General features: G+C 35.3%; 1 protein-coding gene across 1 annotated transcript in view; it reads right to left on the bottom strand.

Annotated features, from left to right (window-relative positions):
* Window positions 1-13056: 13056 nt before the first annotated feature.
* Window positions 13057-22636, bottom strand: part of IGF1 (insulin like growth factor 1) — a 51820-nt gene continuing 42240 nt past the window's right edge. Inside the window, exon 4 of the mRNA XM_075050906.1 lies at window positions 13057-17601. Coding sequence (XP_074907007.1) covers window positions 17542-17601 — 60 coding nt within the window. The 3' untranslated portion in view covers window positions 13057-17541. The remainder of the gene's footprint in view (window positions 17602-22636) is intronic.

Genomic DNA, 22636 nt, shown 5'->3' with positions numbered 1-22636 from the left:
AAGAAAGGTGAAGTATTAATATTTATAATATTAAGTGTCTACTAAGTTCATCCTATGTACGATAGGACAAAATGATGACACTTTCAAGGACATTTTTTGGCACTGCTTAAAGGGAAGGCCTGAAAACTACAGGCTACATGTAAGTGCAATGAATGAGTGCAAATCCACAGTAGAGGAACACAGAAACTTGGAAATTCCTCTCTACTTTCTCTGTAGTGAGTCAAGCAGATGCTAATGTAAAGTTAGCAGTTAAAGTTAGCAGAAATGAATTGTAATATAGAAATCAGAAATCACTTGTTCAGTGTCTCATGATGGCTAAAATTCTACAGTGAGGTAGGTGTGCATTTGTTAATATGGATGACCAAAATCAGTACTTTAACCCCAAAGCTGTAACTTGACATTTAGAGGTGTCCCTGGCTCAGCTGGCATTCATTCCTCTTCGTTTCTACTGTGGATTAGCTCCTCTGCATGCCCTAGAACACCAGAATAAGAATATTGAAACAAATGTTTTCACCTGAAAATACTTTGTCAATATATAAACTTCACACATAATCTTCTGTATCAAAATGGTTTTTCAACAAGTTTAAATTCTTGAAATATTCCATACAATATTTTCCAAATATAAATCTGAGGCAGACACCTGACTTTTTGTAAAGTAGGAAAATGCGCACTATAATTTCTTTGTTATGAATCTGATCTTCTTCAGATCTTGAATTTAAGGTGAGATGAATGTTTTTCTTCAATCAATAATGAGATGCTTACATGCTTTTACTGCTTTCTTCTTGACACAATATGTAAACAGAGATGTCATTACCAAACCTTTAAAATAAGCAAAATTTTAGTCCTCTTCTGAGCAAAGTGCATGACAAATAATTATCACATTAAATTAGTGTATTGTCTCTTCCCTATTCAAAAACTGTCCAAATCTCATTTGATTAACCATAAAAAAACCTCTGTGAATGCCATTAGGAGTATTGAGGAATACTCAGTTTTTCATTGCCTCCTTTTGTTTTTGCTAAGACATTGTTAAATTGCATGTTAGTCTTTCCTCTTATATGAATACAGTTTTATTCTCCAGAGACTAAGGGAATTGTTTACACAGTGAGATTTTTTTAAGCATTTCCTTTTTCAATTAAAGTTGGTAAATTAGTGTGTACTTGTTGCATCTTGTTTGTCTGATGCCCTTGTTTCCCTCCTAAATACATTACAAGACTCTTAAATCTTACCAGCCACATGGTGGTTAGAAGAGGGATCTCAGTTAGTAGTGATTCAAAAAGTATTGGTTTGTTACCTTCTTGAATTAGCTCGTTTTTCTTTTTTTTTTTGTCTGTTTTGAAGATTTTGCTCTTTTGACAGAGAGTAACGTCTGTTGTGCAGCCCTACTGACAGAGCAAGTGTTGAGAAATGTGTAGCAGTTTGCTGATTTCTCCTAATTCAATATCAGTTGTCTGCTTACATGATGTAAATTCTTGTTTTGGTCCCATCTAGGCATTGATTTCTCAAGAGATTACTAGAGAGAGAGAGAGAGAGAGAGAGATACAAAACCCCTTTACCGTTGCTTTTGGTAGCTGAATTTCTGTGTATGTTTTTCCAGGAGACAAATGAGGTTACATTTTGGCAGAAAAATAAAAAAAATAAACCCATTAGGAGGACATATGTAGTTTCGATTGCAATCAAAGCTGCTTTATGTAAGTGTTTACAGTGATTGTAGAAACCTATATCCTTTTGTTTGTAGAACTTTTTAGAAGTCTGTGATATCTGAGGACTGTACACTATGGTGTTTTCAGTAAGACTTCTAGGCTGATGTCAGGATACCAGCTTACTGTCTGAGACTTCCATAATTAAATTTTAGGGTGCTATGTTAATAGTGGGTTAAATATATTCCCTATATATATATACCTGATATGTTTATCTAGCACTATGTTCAAATGAATGTAATAGCTTATTTTTTCTTTGAAGTTACTCTGAAAAGTCTGGGTTGACTTTATGTATGTATTTTAGTACACAGGCTAAATTCTTCATCGACAAAGAATTTGAAACAGTGACTAAGAACAATTAAAAGGCAAACTTAAAGAAACAGGCAACATACTTAAATGTATGAAGTAGCATTGTCCCCTGACATATGAAGACAGATAAACTCTTTGTAACTGGAAAAGGATGTCATAAACATTTCAAAGGCCTTGACAGTACCGCCTGTTGATTTCAGTACCTTTCTCATCAGATCTATCCTACACTTGATGCTTTGTTTCCCAAATCTAGAATAATAGAATGTCTGTAGCAAGATACTTCTTGTTAACAGCGTATATAAAACCAGAGTTGGAATTCTCGAGTGCTGCTCTTGGTTCTGTTATGGACTAGCTGTATATTTTTTACCAAGTTAGCTAGAATTTGGTCTTTCACTTTTGTCTGATGCAAAATGAAGATAATTCTGCTTCATTTTCTTCTGAAAAACACTGTGAAATGTTCCATAAGTAGAAAGAATTATTCATTCATGATCTCATAACGTAATTATCTGTACTAGTTACTGTCAATTTTTTATGTTATGTGCAAATTATATGGCATACCACCTTGATAATGTGTTCAGGCTTCAGTAATCTGAGACACCACATGACACATTTCTAAAGTGAGAGTTTTAGAGGGCCCTTCATCATAGACTATTATATAATTACTGTTATGTTTCAGCTTTTACATTTTTGCATTTGACCTTTCAGTTTCCCGAAACTTTTGACGTTAACATTTTGCAGATTTACTCTCTTCCTGAGTACTACCTGTAATTGTATGTACACTCTGAAACTGGGCAAGTAATAGACATTTCTGTGTAAGGGGGCAAGCTGAATAGGAAAGAATCCACTGTATTATTATAAATTATTGAGTATTGGTTTTAGCCAAATATTGAACAGAATTTTTTAGAATGGGAGAGACATTCCAAATAAAAGTCACCTTTGTTTGTTCAATTGTTTGTCTTGATAGATTTTCAAACCTTTCAAAATTTTATATTGCATATTAAATCAGCTTTTTTTCCAGCTGGAAAATCCCTCATGTACACAAGCTTGTGCTGCATACATCCATATAATTCTAATGATTTTCACCCTTTCTGGTGCTTGAAAGAATTTAAGAAAATAATGTAATAGGTCAGGAAGAAATCACAAGATGCTGGAGAAGCACTGTGGTGTCATCAGTTAAACTCTGATTTTTTTAATCAAGGTGTCAGGGACAATTTACCTGTATCTGATGCTAGTGTGCTGAGTGATATAGGGGAAGTTACTCTGTGCAACCCATAATAAAATGAAAACAATGCCATTCATTTCCCACATTTGAAGATGTGAGAGCCATAATGAGGGAGGTTTTGTAATATTCTTTGGAAATTTTCAGCTTTAAGCGAATAAATTACTGTGTTTATCTGCTGCTGGGAAGCTTGAAGGAATAGTGAGCACTGCAAAGGGGAGGACAAAGTTTCTTCCTCATACGCTAGACTTACTCTCACACAGAAGCCAGATAGCATGGAAAATGCTTCCTGAGAGAGTCCCTGGATGTATGATTCCTAGAACATGAGGGATGGGGAAAGAATGTTTAGCACTGATATGTTTTGTACAAAGAAAACTGTGCACACAGAAAACAACAGTTGAAAAGGAAACAGAGAGAGAAAGAAGGTGCTTACAGTACTGATGAATGATCAAGATATGCCAGAAAGGATAGTTTTAGAATAAGATATGTAACAAATTACATTTTCTGAAGTAATAATTTGTCAATACACTGGAAAAATACTTTCAGATGAAAATTTAAACACACATTTACAGAGTATTCTTACCTTGGATATATTGTGTTAGCTAAATATGATTATATGGATACTTTCTAGGAAACTAACAAATCATGGTGGCAGCTCCTTAATTAACAGTGTTACCTGAAAAGCAAAGATCCAGCTGCATAAAGACAACCCGAGAGTGTAAGGGAATTAAGAGTCTGTCTGTTGTTAGGAGACAGTGAAGAACCTTATTCTGTGAGAATCCTCTTTCAAAAATCAGAGAAAGGATACGTGGATTTGATGGGGTTTGCATTGGATAAGGGAATAGAAAGAAAGAAGAATTAAAGGAACAGAGAAGAGAAGTAAGACAGCATATATAAAAATGGTAACTAATAGAACAAAATCAAATCAAGGGATTTGTACTCTGACAGGGGAAAGAATCAGAGCTATATGAAATATAAGAAGCCTGAAGTTTGTACTTTGTTATTTATTTGAAAGGCACATAGTAATTTAAAATCCTTAAATAAAATAAGGTTTGAATGTAGCTCTTATTAAATATTGTTGAAAAATGTCAGCGAAGGAAGTAAAAAGCATAGCCAGAGAGAGAAATTAAAAAAGAATAAAACTCATTTCATAGCTTTCTGTTGAACTAGCAAAGGGCATATCATGAGTGGATAAAGAAAGACATATAGTAGTACACCTATATTAATAGACTTAGATTACATGGAAAAAATACTTATGGACATAGAATTATAATGATTTTAACAATATCACTTTTATGAATAAGAAACATTTTAAATGGACCTATTTATGGTACGTATTTATGTACTGATTCAAGTACCTTACAGAATCTTGGCCAAAGACTCAGATGGCGTTTTTATACTGGTAATTCTGTTACTGCACTGGCACTTAGAGCCAAGAAGTTTAAGGAACCAGTCTGTTTCCTTGTTAAAAGGAAATAGAAATGCAAGAAGACTGAAAGACAAATCATGCCAACTAGAGATTTTCTTTATTTACTCCCTGGAAAGTTCCAGTCCCTCTCAGAATAGAATGGTTAGAAAGTGGGTTGACCTTATCCTCAAGATTTCAGCAGTATTTCAGAGCCAGACTTGCTAGCCACTGGCATTCGACAGGATACAGAAATACAAGCTTCAAACTGATATAAGGGAAAACCCTAGATGTCAGTGGTTACCCAGAAAGGCAGTAGAAATGTCCCCATTTGAATATGAGATCTAAGTTTGTGAGATGCTGATGAAATTCCTTAACTCACTGGACTCCTTGGGTAGTGATAGGGTTAGCATGCTGCAAGCTCAGCTACTAAGTTATCTTGATTTTGTGATTACAGACAGTATGGACACTTAAATAGAAAGAGCAAAAAGTGAACTTAAGGATAGGAGGAAATGTTTTAGTATTAACTGGCACTGTTGTTCTGGCTTGCATAGCAGAGAGCATGCAGTATTTGAACCAACTTAAAAAGCTGGGTAAAAAAGTTAAATGCTGTTTAGACAGAACAAGAACAGCAGGAAATGTGTTTGATAGTATGTTATATTTGCAGAAAAGGCTAATTCAAATGTTTTGTCTGAAGTCAATCACTTATTTATTGATTACTAAAACAACAATGAGATGTGCTTAAAGCAGTACAAGATTGTGTTCAGCCTGTTAAATTACCAAGAAATTTACTGACTGATTTGGCTCTAAGAGCTAGGAATGAGTTATGTGTACAAAAACATATTTGAAGCTGGGAAGTACCAGCAATGATAACAATATACAGATGAAGATCTGCAGGATAGGCAAAGATATAGATTATTTTCAGAAAAGCAAGGATTTGGAGAGTGTGAAATGAAGAAAACGATCTCCCTTGCACAGTATGAATACAGATTTTGGTAGGGATTCTGCTGCCAGGTAGTTTCAATAAAATCCGTATGAATCCAAACTCAGGTAACAGACTGATACTTCCATAATGTGAACTAGAGTACAAATGATGGATGTGACAGAAATGTAAACTATTTGAAAGAATTCAAGAAAATTATATCTGAAATACCAATGCCTAGACCAAAACTGAACAAACATTAGCAGCTTCTCTGTGGTCTGTTAATGGTGGGAATAACAGATTTCCCCTGCTCTGTCTGCTTTTAAACCTAAAAGATCTTAAAGTGATTAGAGTTGTGTAGTATGCTGTGTGCCCAGAGATGTTCCACCTCCAGAATTAAAATACCTCCCTCTTCTGTAAGCCACACTGGGATCTGGAATCCATACAGTATAGCATTTAAGTCTTCAAAGGTCTTTATCTCATCAGAAGGCTGAGGGCACGCTTAATGGTGTAGTATTGGGCACCCAAAAAATGCTGGCATTGTTGGGTTTTGTTGTTGTTGTTGTTTTGTTTTCAAATTGCAAGCTATTGTAGTATGTATGTGTAGAATCAATGGGAGATCTGATTTGATTCCATTTTCAGCCTGATGGCATTCAAACCTTTATCTCTCAATTCTTGACAACATGCCCAAATCAGTAAACTTACCAGCTTTTTTTGCTGGATGGACTGGGAAGGCATTCGCTGCTTCTCCTATTGCACTGGGTCACTATGTAGCAAGAATAGGTGGTATATGGAACAGAAGGAAAAAGCAAACAAAAAGAGTGAAAACATTACTTAGTGGAGAGAGCACATGCTGTGAAGGCAAGTCCTGGAGGGATTTGGAGTCTGGTCCAAAGAGAGTGCATTTTAATTGAAATGGTTGTTGTATTAGAGGTGAAGTCCAAGCACTCCCCAAACAGACAAAACCAACCCAGTGGTAATCTGGAAATCCTGCTTTAATCTTTGTTTTATCTGTTTGACTAACACTTTTCTTCCTGTTCTGTTCAATTTCTTCTCAATATTTTGGTTGTCAAAATACAGAGATGACAAATGACTTTTATTCAGAAAGCCAGCAGAAAATCTGTGTACCACTGATGTATACTGCAACATATGCAAACTGTTCTGAATGTTAATAGCTCTGTCACCCTCTCAGTTGGTAAAACATATTTCTCAGAGGTAACTCCTTTTCGTAGAGATGAGAGATTGGCTTAGAATCACCACTAATGAACTTTATGTAAAAAGTATGTACAAGACATATAATAAGTAACAATATAATGTCATAAACCAAAATTAAGGCAATAATGTGTGAATAAAGGTATTTTTAACCATGTGTAAACCAGTATGAAAATACAGGACAAAACCCCACATAGCTGAATGAAGTTGCCCAGGTAAAAAAACAAGATCAGTTTAGCTTTCCACACACAATGTAAACTTTGCATTAATAAAATAAGAGTTTCTTCCATGACATTTTTAACAGCTGCTGTTGATAGTCTTAAATTTTAGTAAGCTTCCAGAAGTCCTGCTGGCCCTCAAGTAGCACTGGATTTCTGTATTGATTTTTCTCTTTAGCTGTGATCCAAAACCAGTCCAAGTTAGGGCAATAAATAAGATAATTTCCCAGTAAGTCAATATCCAGGCTTGGTTAATCTGCAGCAACTCTTTGATCAAAAGGTTCTATAAATTAAATTATCTGCATGTGAGAAAGTGCACAACTGAAGAAAGGAGCTGGTTACTAACGTTTTGGTTTTTTCTGAACTATTAGTAATTTTCTAGACATTTCCTTAGTTCCTGTGGAGTGTTCTTATTTTGCTTGTGTTAGCATAGCTTATCATACAGTCATATTTATTAACAAGTACATGTTGTTCACACAAGACTGAAAACTTGTGGTAATGTATGCAATACATATGGTTAAAAACTTTAAAAAATTGTGATTAAGAATACAAATGAATGGATTTTTAAAATGCTCCTTGACCATGTTACCAAATCCACAAATTGTTGTGGTGTCTGTTAACTGCATCTCATCATCAGAAAATAAGAATGAAAATATATTTATTATTGTTGGGTGATTATTTTTAAACTGAAATCTCCACACATTGCTTAAGTATTATGATAAGACAGTGTGGGTTTAAAAATTATTGGCTGTGAATATTTAAATACAGAGAAGTTTATGTGAAGGGTATTACTTTAGGGATTGTGCACTTAGAGATTGTGCGCTTAGAGTTTAGAGTGGCTACTATGCCAGCAGGATAAAAATACAAGAAGTCAGAGTAAAGATAAGATGGGGAAACCAGTCCAGGAAACTGTTTTGCACTGTAGCCAAAATCAATATCTAGGGAAAAATGCTAGAACAAGGCTACATGTAGTGAAACTTTCCTACCCTCCATTGATTTACAGTTTAGGGACTTCCTGAGCCAAATTTTTATGTCTATTTGCATTTGCAGTGGTAAGGCTGTCCTCAGGCCTCCCAGAACCATGAGTTCACTGGCAGAGTAAAGCATTGCCCACAACAAAAGAAGATGGATTTATGGAGCACTTAAGCCAAATGGAGATACACAAGTTCTTGGGACCACATGAGATACATATGAGGGTGATGAGGGAGCTATGCAGTGGTGTTGTGAGGCTGCTCTCTATCATATTAGAAAGGTTATGGCAACTGTTGGAGTTTAGTGACTGAGAAAAGGCAAACATTGTACCCATCTGAGAGGGCCAAGATCTGTGGAGATACAAGTTGGCCTTTGTATCTGGAAAGTTATAGAAAAAAATCTTCCTGGAAGCTGTTTCCAAGCACATGAAAAACAAGGTGGCAAATGGGGACAGTCAGTATAGATTTACCAAGGCATAATCATGCCTGGTCGACCTGATTGCCTTAATACCACCCATAAACTTTGTGTTCTTATTGTTCACCCCTTCTCCAGCTCATTTAGGAAAAGGTTGAACACCATGGGTGCTAGAACAGGTTGCAGCAGATAGCCCCTCCACTATCAACTGGCCATTTTTCCTGATTTATCTTTTCTGCTTTTTAACCAGTGGTGTGCACATATGAAGAACTTCTCTCTCATTCCACAAGAGTTTAGTGTTTTTAAGAACTTTGGATGAGGGACTTACTTAACAAGAATTTTGGAAATCCAAGATCACCCTTATCTTCCTTGACTCCATGCTTGTCCTTTCTTGCAAAGAACTCCCAGTAGATTTCTAAGGCTTAACTTCACAACAACCATCTTCCTTTTCCTACAGGATACCTTATTTATTACATAATATTTATTCACATACCCACAGATTCTGCTCTTTAGAACAATTTAAGTGATAGAGATATACGGCATAGTAGTTTGTAGTTCCTTAAATGTCCCTTGGATATTTTTGGAAGAGTCAGTACACATTAGATACTACCTAGTTCTCATATAGCAAGGAACTTTTGAGTGAGTGGCTGTATACCACGGTTCAGATATCTTTATCTGTGAGTGAATATGGTTTGTTCCTGGTCATTCATTACTATTAATTTTATCTATAGGTTCCATAATTCCTTCTACTGACACTTCATCTTATCAAGGCTCTTGAGCCACTAGTTAACTTTCCATGACAGTCCTATCTTAGGAGTGAAGCCGGCTCATCCTGTTCAGGTATGTCCTGATTTTGGTGTATTCTGAGAATTGAAATGTATATTATCAGGGAACAGAAAGGAAGAATGCAAATTACTGCAAAATCTATGTGGATGAGGAATTTTCAACGCATTTTTTATTAACCATAATCCTTTATTAGACCTCACAGAGGTGTAAACTATACATACAAATACATTAGAAAGATACCCTCTTAACAGTAATGCTTCACATTTTGGACCTGATACCAAGAGGGTTGCAAACATTTCAGTACATTCTACAAACCAAAGGGTGCATTAGCCTTTATGTATACAGAGTGACAAAGCCCTTTACTGAAATCAAAGTAGATAGATAAAAGTGAAAATCAGTCAGCTACCTCTTCCAACCTTTACCTACCATAAATGCATATAAAAGCCTTTAAAAGCATGAATACACTATTATTTATGGAGCAAAGTTTACTGTTCTAGACAGCTCATAGAGAGAGGGGAAGAGAATGGTCAAGATGGCATTACATGAACTGCAAACTAGCAAAAATTCTTGATTTCTTTTATATTTGTACATATTAAGAGCTCTGTTTTTTTGATTTATTGGTTGTTACTAGAAAAGCTTGTAAGTGCTAAATGGGGAGAATAGCGCAACAAAGACATTGTTGAGGTATTTGGGGGATTCTGCAACACAATGATGTTACATACACAGTATGAAATATTATTTGTCATCAAGTAGTGACATTGTATTATGAGTAAGCACAAGAAAATAAAAAAGAAAGAATAAATCCAGTTAGAACTTTAATAGAGAGTTTAAATGGTTTTTAGTGAATGAACATTTAACACTTGTCACTGTTTGGTTATAATGACTTGAAATGTTAATAGTAGCATTATTCAGTAGTGAAATCAGAAATTCATGTATCCACATTCATGCTTGCATCATGGAAACCCCAGTTTTAGTCAGGATACCAATTGAAGTCCAACAGTGAAGAAAGGGAGGACAGTTATTATTCCTATTGGAAAGGCTGTCCTGGAAACCAAGTGCTATTGATCTCTTCATTTAGCACTTCTGGGTGGCTTTGGAGATAATTTGGGAGGAGAGAAAGCTCATACATGATTTGATTATCAGCAGCAGGTGGTGCTACTTCTTCTACTTTAACTTTGTTTCCTAAAATCCTGAGGCTTGATAAACATGTTTAATATTCAACCCAAAGACTCCAAGGATTAAGAAACTATAAACCAGACCCATCGCATTCTGATAAAAGCAATGTGAAGTATCAGACTACAGGTGAAGCTGTTTAGAACATTATGAAGTACTAGTATGCTTTCAGTGGAGCATTTTATGACTCATGTTTGATGAGACTTAGTTTAATCAGGCAACTATTATCATTATACACTTTTAATAATTGGTTTTTCATCTTGCACAGGATTTCTATAGAATTCAGTTGAACTAATTCCTTAGAAATGGTAATAAATGAAAAGGTAAGATTTATATACTGTATCATGCAGTGTAACTTGCATGTGCTTTATTATATTCAAACTTGTCTCTAAGTGGAAATAATGAAGAGTATTATAATTCTTATACAGTATTTATATCAATTTGATTTGAAATTCTAATCTAAAAAAAAGAAAAAAAAAAGATGGAATTCATCCCTGTGCACAAAATAAGGACACTGTACCTCTTTCACTGGTAGCACTTTAGTCTGTTGGTCTTGGACTCTTTGTCTTTGATCATTGTTAAAGTGGGCTTTTTCATACCATAAACCGGGTTAATGCCGGTGAACCAGGAAGAGTGAATATTCATTTGATTTTAAAATGTACAAAGTTAAATATTTCACTACAAAAGATGAATTTCATTGAATCAGTTGTAAATATAGTTATCTGGTTAAACCTTTTTTTTTAACACGAGTACATGAAGCATGATCCTATTTATCAAGATAGAGTCCTTTTTGTTCTGCAGGTATTTTGTAGTTGCTTTAGAGGAATGAGATTATACTAATGAATGTAAAATACAATAAGAAGGAATGTCTTTGATTTAGTTAAAAAATGGTTCATACCTTTCAAATGTGAAAAAAAAAATCTCTCAACTATATTTGTGATGTTTCTTAAGAACTTCAATCAAGTGTGAACATGTAAATGTTGTAGGTGGGTGTATGTATGTTAAATATTTGTGGGAAAGGATGTTTAGCAGCAGAAGTATCATGTTGATGCTTTTTATGACTTTTGTGAGCCAAGCTGGCAAAACAAAAAGTTACTGAAGAATATAGAGAAATCAAAAATTATTATAAATAATTTGGGATATAGGAGTTTACAGTGCTAAGTCTTTTCCACTTCTGAAATAGTTAAGGGTACTATAGAGAGGCATGAATTATTCTTACAAAACCCATCTAATTTATAAATAATTGAAATGATATTAAATGACAGAAATTTTCATTCTTCTCTGTTTATATTACCCATTGTTCTTACTTTGAAGGGATGCTTACACTTAAAAAAATCTCACTTAACAGAAGTTATCTGGAGAAGAATGAAATAAAAGAAAATTTTAAAATCAATGTTTTCATAATAAGGCCCTCAGAGTTAGTATTTTATGTCTCTGCTTAAACAGATAAATAAATTTGCCTGATGACAACAAAGTGTCTTATGATTTAAAAATCAGGTTGTTTCTTTAGGTGGATTTGTGACACCCATATCGTACAATGTTCTTCTAAAGTTAGATTCCAGTTGGATTATTGAATATAATCCATGAGAAATAATGTGTAAAAAGCAAGAAGTTTAAATTTTACTTGAGAGGAAAAAGAAGAAAAGCATAATATACATGTGCACACGTTATAACATTTTATATATATACACATATACATACATATGTCTCTATATATGTATATATCTATATATACATACACACACCCTTTATGCAACTAGTATAAGATTTCCTAATGTAAGCATCAGGGAGGTCCTTCTAGTTTTGGTCTCTGCTAGACTGGTATCTCTATACTGTACTATATGTAATCAAGTTTCAGATATTCCCATAACATCCTTCATGTAAAAAATCAAAGAAGATTTATATATATCAGATACTGTGTGTTTGGACAGTTATAGTCCAGTAGAATATTCCAATGCTGTGAAAAGCAAAATGTGTAGTGTAGGATCACAATGAGTAAAAACTTTGTGTTAATAACATTTTTCCTTCTTTCAAGACAACTTGAATCTAGTTGCTTTACTTAATGCTACTTCCACAGATGAATTGGATAATTAGTAAGCTCATCAAGGCAAATTCTTTATTTTTTGTGGATTGTACCCGAGACGAAAAAATCTTAATCACTTGAAAGCCTCATCTTCTCCTCCTTACCCCTGCCCCCCAAATCAAAACAAAGTGAATCAAAACAAAACACACCAACCCCACCCCCCCAAAACACACAGACAAACAATAAAATATGCTGCAATACTGTTTTAACTAGGTTTGCTGGGGGGAGGGAGGAATGAATGTTGGTTTTGAATAGAAGTTTGGCATTTGGAAGACCTGTTTGCACTGAACAGTATCCTTAAAAGAGGGACCAGTATAGGTTGAGTCCCCAAATAAATTATTACTATTCCTTTTCTGACTAAAAATAAAACATTTTAAATATATTGATTATACCTTCATCAGAACATAAGTATTCTATCTAGCCTATAGGTTCCAAGAATCTCTATTTGGGCTTAATTTACCATCATTTCAAAACAAAACAATGAAATGTGAAATTTTGCACATCAGGATGTTCATAGTGACCACATAAAGTTAAAAAAAAATTCACAGACTGTTAGCCATGTATTTCAACTTTTTCTCACATTTGAAACTGGTGAGAATTGCAAATAGCATCAGTTTCATGTTAGGAATATTTATTTTTTCATTCCTTGTTAAAATCAGATGCATTTCTTTCTGTTTTTTGTGTTTTTTTTTTTTTAAGATTATTGAATTTGGGGGGGCATGCCATGAGAGAGAAGGTAATCAGGTAAAAATAAAAATATGTGATCAATGAAAATCTCAATCATATCATGCCACTGACTTTAAGCCAAACTCTACGCTGATTTCATGCTAGAGTGTGGCTTAAAAATCTTTGGTATGATACAGGACTTGCATTAATCTGAACAGGCTTTCAGTTATATCCATTGTTCCCTGACTTTAAATGCTTGTCTTCATCTGTATTTCTGACTTGGAGTAAAGATTCAGAATTGCATTTCAAGTCTACGAAATTTTGTGGCATTTTGACTCTTATTCCTGCCCCATCTCCACTGATTGAAGATTTCTTTGCCATTACTGAGTGACAAAAAGTTGAAAAGTTATGGCTAGTTGTACTTCTATTTTAATAACCATACCTATATAATTGTCATTTTCATACATTAAAAAAATATTTATGCTTTCTTTTATATTTTAGTCAAGTACTTTCTTAAACAAAACAATAGCACCACTTTGGCATTGTTGGCCAAACCAGTAAGAGGTAAAGCAAATACGCATACGCTTTTCTGAACTTGTCTTATCACGCATGTGCTTGTTAAAATGGAGAGCCAAGAAGACACAGTGCTTGGCCTAGAGCCTTCATTAATCAACTTTAACCATTGATACTAGGTCAACAAACAGCTCATGGGGCAACTGAACACCGTTACTAGTTGTGTATGGAATTCACTTCTGTAAAGAAAGCCTACCACTAATTTACCCTTTAATCTTAAAAATTGACTAATCTGTCTCAGGCAAAAGGTGCCTAATTTTAGGTACCTACAGGGACTGAATGCAATATTCCCTTATTTGATTATCTTTTCTCTCTTGACTGGATGGTACAAATGAGCCTCATACAAGCCTTTCACACAAATATAAGTGTAGGTTTGTAAGTACATTTTGAGCAGAATATAGAATTTATACCTTTTCCGTTTAAATGCTTAACAACTAATTATTGTTACTATGGAGATGAGACTCAAATTTTGCTACCTTGATGAAAGAGATATATTATCTTCAGTGGATTTAGATCTGGGTCCTTTTTGAACTAACTGAAAGTAATGAGGCTTAATTCACTTTTTTACTTCTGCACTTCAGTGGCATTCTGTGTAATAATTGGAGTTTTATGTCTGTTCTAGAATGCAAAAATCTGTGACTTCTGTCATGTGATTTACGTGATATGGAAGGATGGGGAGTGGGATTTTCTCTACCACTTAAGTGATTTATGAGTATCAATGGCATCCAGTGAGAGCCCTGTTCCTAAATATCTGGAGTGCTTTTGAAAATCCAGCTGAACCCTTCAATTTCTCTAATTAGAAGTTTTTCAAGCCAGACTACTTTGTACTTTTGGGAGGGAGATGTTTTGGCTCATGCTTCAACTTCTTTAAGTAGCGGATCTATTGAGATTACTAAGCTAATGCAGCCCTTTATCTTTCACACCGACTGGTATATCATGTGGTCCCTGCCATATGACTGGAGATTTCTTATACAAGTATGCATTTCCCATCCATGCATTTCTCTCCTCTATGGTGGTGGAGCTACTCTCCATTTTGTGATACCATTTGTTCTCTAGTAAAGCAAAACATTGCCTTTGAAGCTTGTAGCTATTCATTATTCATTGTAGTTTCTTTGAAGAATTGTTCTAATTTGTTTAGATAGTCAAGCTCTGATGTTAGGTGTTGCTATGAGTGATACTTTCTAATTATGATCTCTCAACAGGGGAAATATGGTGGCATGAATGTGAGTGCATGAATCCCGAAATAAGACCAAAATTTGAATTAATTTACAGGAATTAAATAGCACAATGATGTATGGTTATTCAGTTATGTTAACAGAGCATCAGTAGAATGTTAGCTATGAAGTAATTTGCCACCACAGAGATCTACAAATTGCTTTTTGTGCTCACATCTTTCCCTCCTCCCCTTAGAACTTCAGAGGAGGTAGGGGACAGAGAGAGTCATGGGACACAAAATGGAAATATGTATTATGTCTGTGGAAGCATCAAAATAATGGCTTATTCTTAGAATGCATTTCGGAATTCTGAACAGCCATTGAAGTAAAAATACTTCCTTCTCCATCCCCTCTGCCGAAAAAAGGCCTGTAAGAGCTGCGATAAATATCAGAATTGCTACCTGTTTGTTGAATTGATGGTAAGTAATTTAGGTTAGTTTCCCCATCTGTTTCCCTGTACTTTCTTCCTTTTTCAACATAACTATCTCAGTCAGTGACAGCTGTGATATATTCTTTTTATTCATTTACTGTTCTGCTTTTAAATTGCAATAGCAGCCTATTGTGCATGTAAACATGCATCTCAGAAAGCGGAGGGTTTAAAGAATTGCATAGGAATATGTTGCTCTTTCCTTGGAAAAAATACAAACCCCAAATTTTCTATGGGAATAAAAAAGGAACTAGAATAATTTGTTAGACTTTTAAAACCTACTTTCCTGTCTGTTTCACAAGAAACTACTGAGGAGCTGTACAATATGCAGCCTGCAGAGATTCTTCTCTTGTGTTTTAATCAATAGTTCAGTCATCTACTCCCATGGACATGGTAGAAAGTAAGGCAGATTTGAGCCTTTAAAAAGAGATACTCCCTTTACAGATCTAAATTAACATCTTCCTAATTGCTCCCTTCATACAGTACTCTCCTTGCCCTCCTTCGGGCTGACCAAGGGATACCTCACCCCTTGTCTGAGCTTACCGCGTGCAGGGGAATGGGGGGAAGAAGTCGAGTGGAACCACATTGCAGTTCTGGATGGGGTGGAACAGTGCATTTTCCTCTGCCCTCTCCTCCCTTCTCTCACGGAGAAGTTTATTACTCGCCTTGGGACACTGTTGGCTACCTATCCCCCTGTACTGCATGGCTGATCTAGCACTGAGTTGATTGACAGAAACGGAGCATAGGACACAGCGTCAGTCAAGGTAGAATCAGTGGAGTACCTATCAAGGTTACAGGGCAGAGATTATCCAGAAATATGTCTCCCACAAGAGTGCATGAAAGGCTATTGTAAGTAGCAGTTTGAAGGACGTTATGCTTCACCTCTTCTTGAGAACTCTTTCCACACTGTAATTTGGTGATTAGATTAGCTTTTCTGATTTACAGAGAGATGCAGCAGCCTAATTGACAGTCAATTTAGTCACATCTGATTGTGGGAAGAATTAAAATGGCAGAGAACTTGAGTAACCCTCTGTTACCTTTGAATAGAATGCTGATATTTCAGAAGGATTTAGGCCCTGACGGGCTACCCTTTGAAGTCATTTAAGGGCTGTTTTTTCTAACTGCCTTCTCTGGGCCTAGGCATCTATGAATTTGTGTTCCACATAACTGTAAGTGAAAACACCACCATTCAAACATCTGAAAGGAAACACGTATGTGAATTTTCTTTTGAAGATGGGAAAGTTATTTCCGTGAAGGAATCTGAAGCCGTTTTAGTTCATTTAAACTGAGTATTTTAAAAACTATTTTGTTATTTAATCTTTGGCTTGATCTTTTCATATTTGCTTTTACCCATTACCATTTTGGCCAGACCCTTTCATGTAACAAACTATAAAATAGCACCATTGTACTATAAAACAGAGATTTTTACATACTGTTTGATATATGTGTATTATTGATATGCTAAATTTTACATACTGCATTATATGGAGGAAGAAAGAAGTTACCTATACTGTTGCAAAATAATTACCTGGAAGAATCATTAATGGTTTGAGAGCCTATGTATGCTTTAACTGCTTTTAAAAATCTTTTGTCTCACAAATTGCAATAAACTGCATCTTTGCAAGAGAAGGAAAAATAAAACTGTCTTAAAACAAATGCATCTATAACCCATATTCCGTCAAAATGCCACAGATGGAATTAATGGATGTTTAAAACTGTATATGTTACCTTACTGCTGCTGTTACTGGGAATGTTAAACTGTGCAAATATGAAGGGGTAAACAAACAATGTTATCAGACACTGTAAAACAAACAGCCTGTTGCTTGTATAGAAGTGCAAATAAAAAAACCACCACTTAGACAAGGCTGATGAATGACTCCAGCAGCCAGTGTTCATAGGTTAATTTAGTGCAATTGGATCCATCAAAGGCCCATAAATTTGTAGGCTTTTGAGGGGCACAGGACTTTAAGAGATTTTGTGCAGGACATTTAAAACAGGTTAACAAACAGTAATATATCAACCACAGAATTTTTTAGCTCTGGGCTGGTTAAAATGTTCTGTTCTCTAAAGACTTAATATTGGAATGTTTAGTTGCATTGTTCGCTGGGAGAATGCCCATTGGTTGAGATTGCATCAAGCTTATTAAACCATAGGGTTTTTTAAGTCTTCCAATGTTTAACAAATAATTTATTTACAGCAAAGTATCCTGCAGATGGCACATTCATTCTTCATTCTTGTGGATGGCATGTTCTTACATTCTGTAGTTTCTGTTTCCTGTGTTCCCTCTACTTGTATTCTTCAAATGCACTTCCTGAAGGTGTAGAAAAAAATAATTATTCCAGATAGGTTTTAACATGCTGTATGACCACAAAATTCATATTGGTGGGAAAACAGTTATCCTGAATGCTGGAATTGTTAGAGCCCTTCTGCCAGTTCACAGAGAACTTAACTACACAAAACTTCTGTACACTAAATTCCCCGTTCTCTCAGGCATAAGCACTTTGATTGCTGCCATTGTTGATCTTGGCAGAGGAAACATCTGCATACTGGAACCTGGATGGGCTTAGACACACAGTAGGTACCAAAGATTTTCTTTCTTTTAGAACAAGGACATTTGCAAAAGCACGATGTCTAGGGGCCAGGGAACTTTAGAGTTGTAACTGCAAGATTTATGGAGCCTCCTGGGCTTTGGTACCCAGTGGTCAGAGGTTTTTAAAACTGCTGAGTGGGACTCTGTTACCTACATATTGCATAAATGGCATATTAGATGTGTAAGGTTTTTGTTGGATAAGGCCTTTAGGAGGATAAAAAGTGTGGGTTCACTGCAGAAGCTGCAGCCAAATAATTTTTATTTTCAAAAAGAGACCTGTTGATGTGCCAGGCAAATCGAGAGGGCTTTGGAATGAATAATGCCCTTGGTTCACTGTCATTCTATGCACAGGCCAGTTTCCAGCAGCAGTGGTGGTTGTGGCATAGATCTTTCAGTTTGATTTCCTTATTTGCCATGCTGGTAAATATTAGCTGGGCCCAAATCTTTTCATATTCAGTACCAGACTAGAGACAGAATTCTTAAGTGACTCTCCATATTTATAATCCTCATCAGAACTAAAATTCTCAGTTAACTGAAATCATGTCTGTTGTTCTAAGAAAAGCCAAAAATAAAAAAATCTCCCTGAGAAAGGTGAGGCATGTGTATGCAGCTCTACCACTGCATTATCTGCTATTTAAGCCCTAAATAAAAAAAAAGGAAATGTAATCTCTAAAATTTAAAAAGTAATGAAATTTTTGCCTGCTTTTCTAATGGACAGAAAGAAAATGGAGGCTGATTTGATGCATTACAGTAGTTTTGTGGCTTTTTAAAAATGATTTCCTATATAAAATACTATTCTATATATAACTTTTCCATTTGCCTCTAGTATCTATTAAACACAAAATAAATCAGAAACTGGCAAAGGATCACAAAACTTGAGCTCACATAGACCTTATTAATTTTCACTGGTTTTGGATTGGGTTCTGATGGATATGAGTTGAATTATTATTTTCAGAATATAAAAAAACCCCAAGCAGTATTAGTAATTGTTAAATTAATTATACCACCAACAAGTAAAACATTGAGCCAAACTAAGATTTATCATCACTGACAAGCCAAATTTGTTAATAGCAAAGTATTCATAATGAAGAAATGTCTTTGTTAGCAATCTGCCATTCTAGACATTCTTAGTCCGAAATGCAATACTAAATGAGGAAGAAGAGATGAATCATCTAGTCATTATTCCTGTGATCAGTTCAGTAGGATACTGGCTTGTCTTCATCAAATTTTGCTAATACCGCTATAGAATAGCTTCCTCAGCACGGGTCAAATAAAGAAACAGAAATGTCAACAGAACTCTCCTTATCCATAAATTAAAATTTTGCTGTTCTGTCGCCTGTTTCTCTTGCAGCTTTTCAAAAAATACCTTTTCTGTCTTTAGTTTTCCCTAAGTTATACCTTAGATTTCACCCTGAAGTACTCATTCTGGATTAACCCTTCAATTTGCACTGATTTTCACTAAAATCATCATTGCAGCACTTCACAGGAGTCTACCACTGTTAAGGATCCTGCCTTATGCTGCAAATGCTTACATTGGTAGCAATGAACTAAGAAAACAGGAATTCCTGGACTCATCTGCCCTGTTTTTTTCTCCTCATGGCAACAAAGTAAAATATCCTGGTCAGTGCTGCCCCTAGGTTCTCCTCTTTGAAGAGAGTTTACCAGCATATAGGAAAAGTTATATGCTACATTTTAGTTGCAAAAAGTCATACATTCTTAAAAGCTGCACACTCATGACCTGTAAAATGGACAGTGAGAGCCTTATTATGAAACAACAGCCATTTGCATTACAGTGGCTTTCAAAGTATACTTAGATTGAAAATTAACTATATGTTTCCCAAATGAAAATATAAATTCTCACCACTGCTGTTGTTGCCTGACTTTAAAATGGTTTTATCATCCAAATAAAGCAAATACTAAGATGCAGCAGGGTTTCAGTTATAGCTTTTAATACTGACATGTAGATGGAAAAAGAGCTGTCATAATACGCAGGCTAGCTTTGAAATTGAGGGAAGATGGGCAGGTTACTTTTAGAACAGTTTCTCCTTTGGAATCAGCTTTTTGATGAATAACTACAAAGTGGCACTGGTGGTGGCAGCAGTAACATGCATGCCAGAAAATGCTTTGACCCACATAACACATTTTTTCAAGTATGCAGTGTTGAGACCTTTGAAAAAAAACCAGTGTGAATGCCTGAATCAGGTTCTCAGACCTGCATTTGCACTGGTATAGAAAAGCTTGCCCTATTTCTCAAGTCTTTGAAAAAAAGGTAATTAGAAATAAAATTGTTATCTGTGGTGCTTGTTTCATTATCAGATCCTCTGAACTGATATTCAGACCCAGACAAAGACAATAAGCATTTTAAGGTGGCAGGTGCAAAATGTCAACTTTGCACAAGTCAGTTCAGGAACAGAGCAGTGCAGACTTCTAGCCTGTCACCTTAAGCATGGATCTTTGGAGACATGGCAGCATTAACATAAGGATAACGACAACCTCAGTGATAGTAAAGGTCATTTGACTAAGATGGAGGGGTATTGGGAAGCATGCAGCAGCATTCTTATCCTATTAGGCTGGACATTCAAACCTCATATTGGCATTAAAAGGTCTCTTGCTTTATTGGTAATAAATGGAAAGTCTAATGTTTGTAGTAACAGGCATGATATCTTAGCTAAGAACTCCCTGGGGTCTCTGAAAACGTTTTAGTTCTGTGGGCAGTGTGATCAGTAACATCATAACAGGGCTGGAAAGTAAGCAACGGGAGAAAATAGTTTTCTGAAGCGAAGAGGCCAAGTTCTTCCATCTGGTACACCTAAATGTTCCCCCATTGGCTTGGTAATGTGGCATGGCTGTAGAAATCAGGATTAGTGCCATTATGCATATTTTGGCCTGTAAATGTATCTGTGAGTTGATATTGAGACAAATACAAAAGAATCTGCCAATCTTAGAAAGATTAATGAGAAATAATGTTATACTTTTTCTGTTTTCTTAATGATATTTTCTTAAACTAAAAATATTAACATCTTTTCCCTCTCCCTCTTAGTCCCACTTAGTATTTATTTAAATTTTGAAGATTAGATAAAATCTGAAAAGGATTTTTGAGACAATCTGCTTCCTATTGATACTTTGTTGGTGTATATATATATATTTATGTGTATTTTCCACATATGAGGCCTAAAGAAGAATAAGGATTAAAAATCTGAGGAAGAGCAAAGTTAGATCAAGATGTACCCCTCTTTGGTCCTTTTGCTTAGGGTGCAAGGGGATGGCATGGCATTATGGTTTTTTGCTTTCCCTCTTCTTTATATACTGGATTTTAAAATCAGCCTTACCAGTGTTCACATTCATGTAACAATTTTCAAGGTACCTTGTAGCCTTAAATTGGTAAAAACTTTGTGCCACTGGTTCTGTGACACTGCTTCATTCAAAAAGGTCAGTCTTCCCTCACATACACAATTGTTGTGGAAATAGCTCAATTATTTCCTTTGCTTGAATAGGGAACAAGGGGTTTTTCGATGTTCTATTCACTGGTTTCCCAAATTGCTGTTAAAACTTAATTCACTTAAGGGTAAATAGACTAAACTTTTGTTAGTATTTCTCAGAAGAGAAAGAAAAGAATGAAAGAAAAGCTAGATGGAACCACATACACTGAAGACAGAACTTTAATTCCCCTCCTTGCTCCTCTTTCGCAGTTTAGAACTATAAACATAAACCTAGTGTAAAAAGGGTGAAACCATTACTTTGCTTTCCAGCACAAATACTGAAAGTTTCTCCCTTTTCCTTACTCCTACCTGACGAGCTGATGTATTTGCTCACTAAATGAGATTTTAATCTGAAAGCAATGTCAACAATTATTCTTATAGTTTTAGGTTAAAAAAAAATCTTGATCTGTAATGTGCTTTGTTTTCACACCTGTTCTCTGTTAAAAAATCAGGGACATCTTTCTTGGCTTTAGAAATGCTGAGATATGATTAAGTTGTGTCCTCTTTAATAACTTCTGCTCATATACACAACTAACTGCAGTTGAGGTAGAATTTTATAATGGATTTGTATCATGCAGTTGATCACTTCCTATTTTTTAATTAGTTCTGGCAAGAGGAAAACCTAAGTATCTCTCATTTTTTAACAGTAAGAATTCTACTGAAAGCTTTCAACAGAGTATTCAAATAGCAAGCAGGTAAACAAAACAGGCATTGGATTAGCGTAATTGATGAGTGATCAGTAAATGAGTGATCAACAGATCCTCCAGGTTGGTTGGATTTCTTTCTTCATTTCTTTTTTTGTGAATCTGTGAAGTATGCTGTTTATATAATAACCCTAAGTATATAATAATAATGTGTTTATTTTTCACTTTTCAATGTACTTTTATATTTATTTGTAAGTGAAGGTCTTAGAACAGAACAAATAACGGTCTTATAGAGAAAGAAATATTTTGTTCGTTAGCTACAAACAAATAAAACTCTACACATACAGCCTCTGTAATTGGATTAAAACTAGTTCTTAATGTTGGCCTTATAGCAGCAGATAGACATTTTTGGAGTTCCCAGCTGACATTAATCATTCAGTGCCTGGCTCTCATCATTCAGATTTGTGCGTGTAGTGTAGCAACTTTTGTAATGTAATGACTAAAGACCAGCATTAACATAACCTCTAAGCAGAACAGCCCTGCGCCATTGAACTAAGTTATTCTACCAAATTGTGCATAGGAGGAATGATCTGCTCAAGGAATTGGGAATGTGGACCACTTACTTACAAAAAC

The sequence above is a fragment of the Buteo buteo genome, chromosome 19, assembly GCF_964188355.1.
Source record: "Buteo buteo chromosome 19, bButBut1.hap1.1, whole genome shotgun sequence".
NCBI classification, from domain to species: domain Eukaryota; kingdom Metazoa; phylum Chordata; class Aves; order Accipitriformes; family Accipitridae; genus Buteo; species Buteo buteo.
The sequence above is the reverse complement of the archived record's forward strand: the minus strand, read 5'-3'. Positions and strand labels throughout refer to the sequence as shown.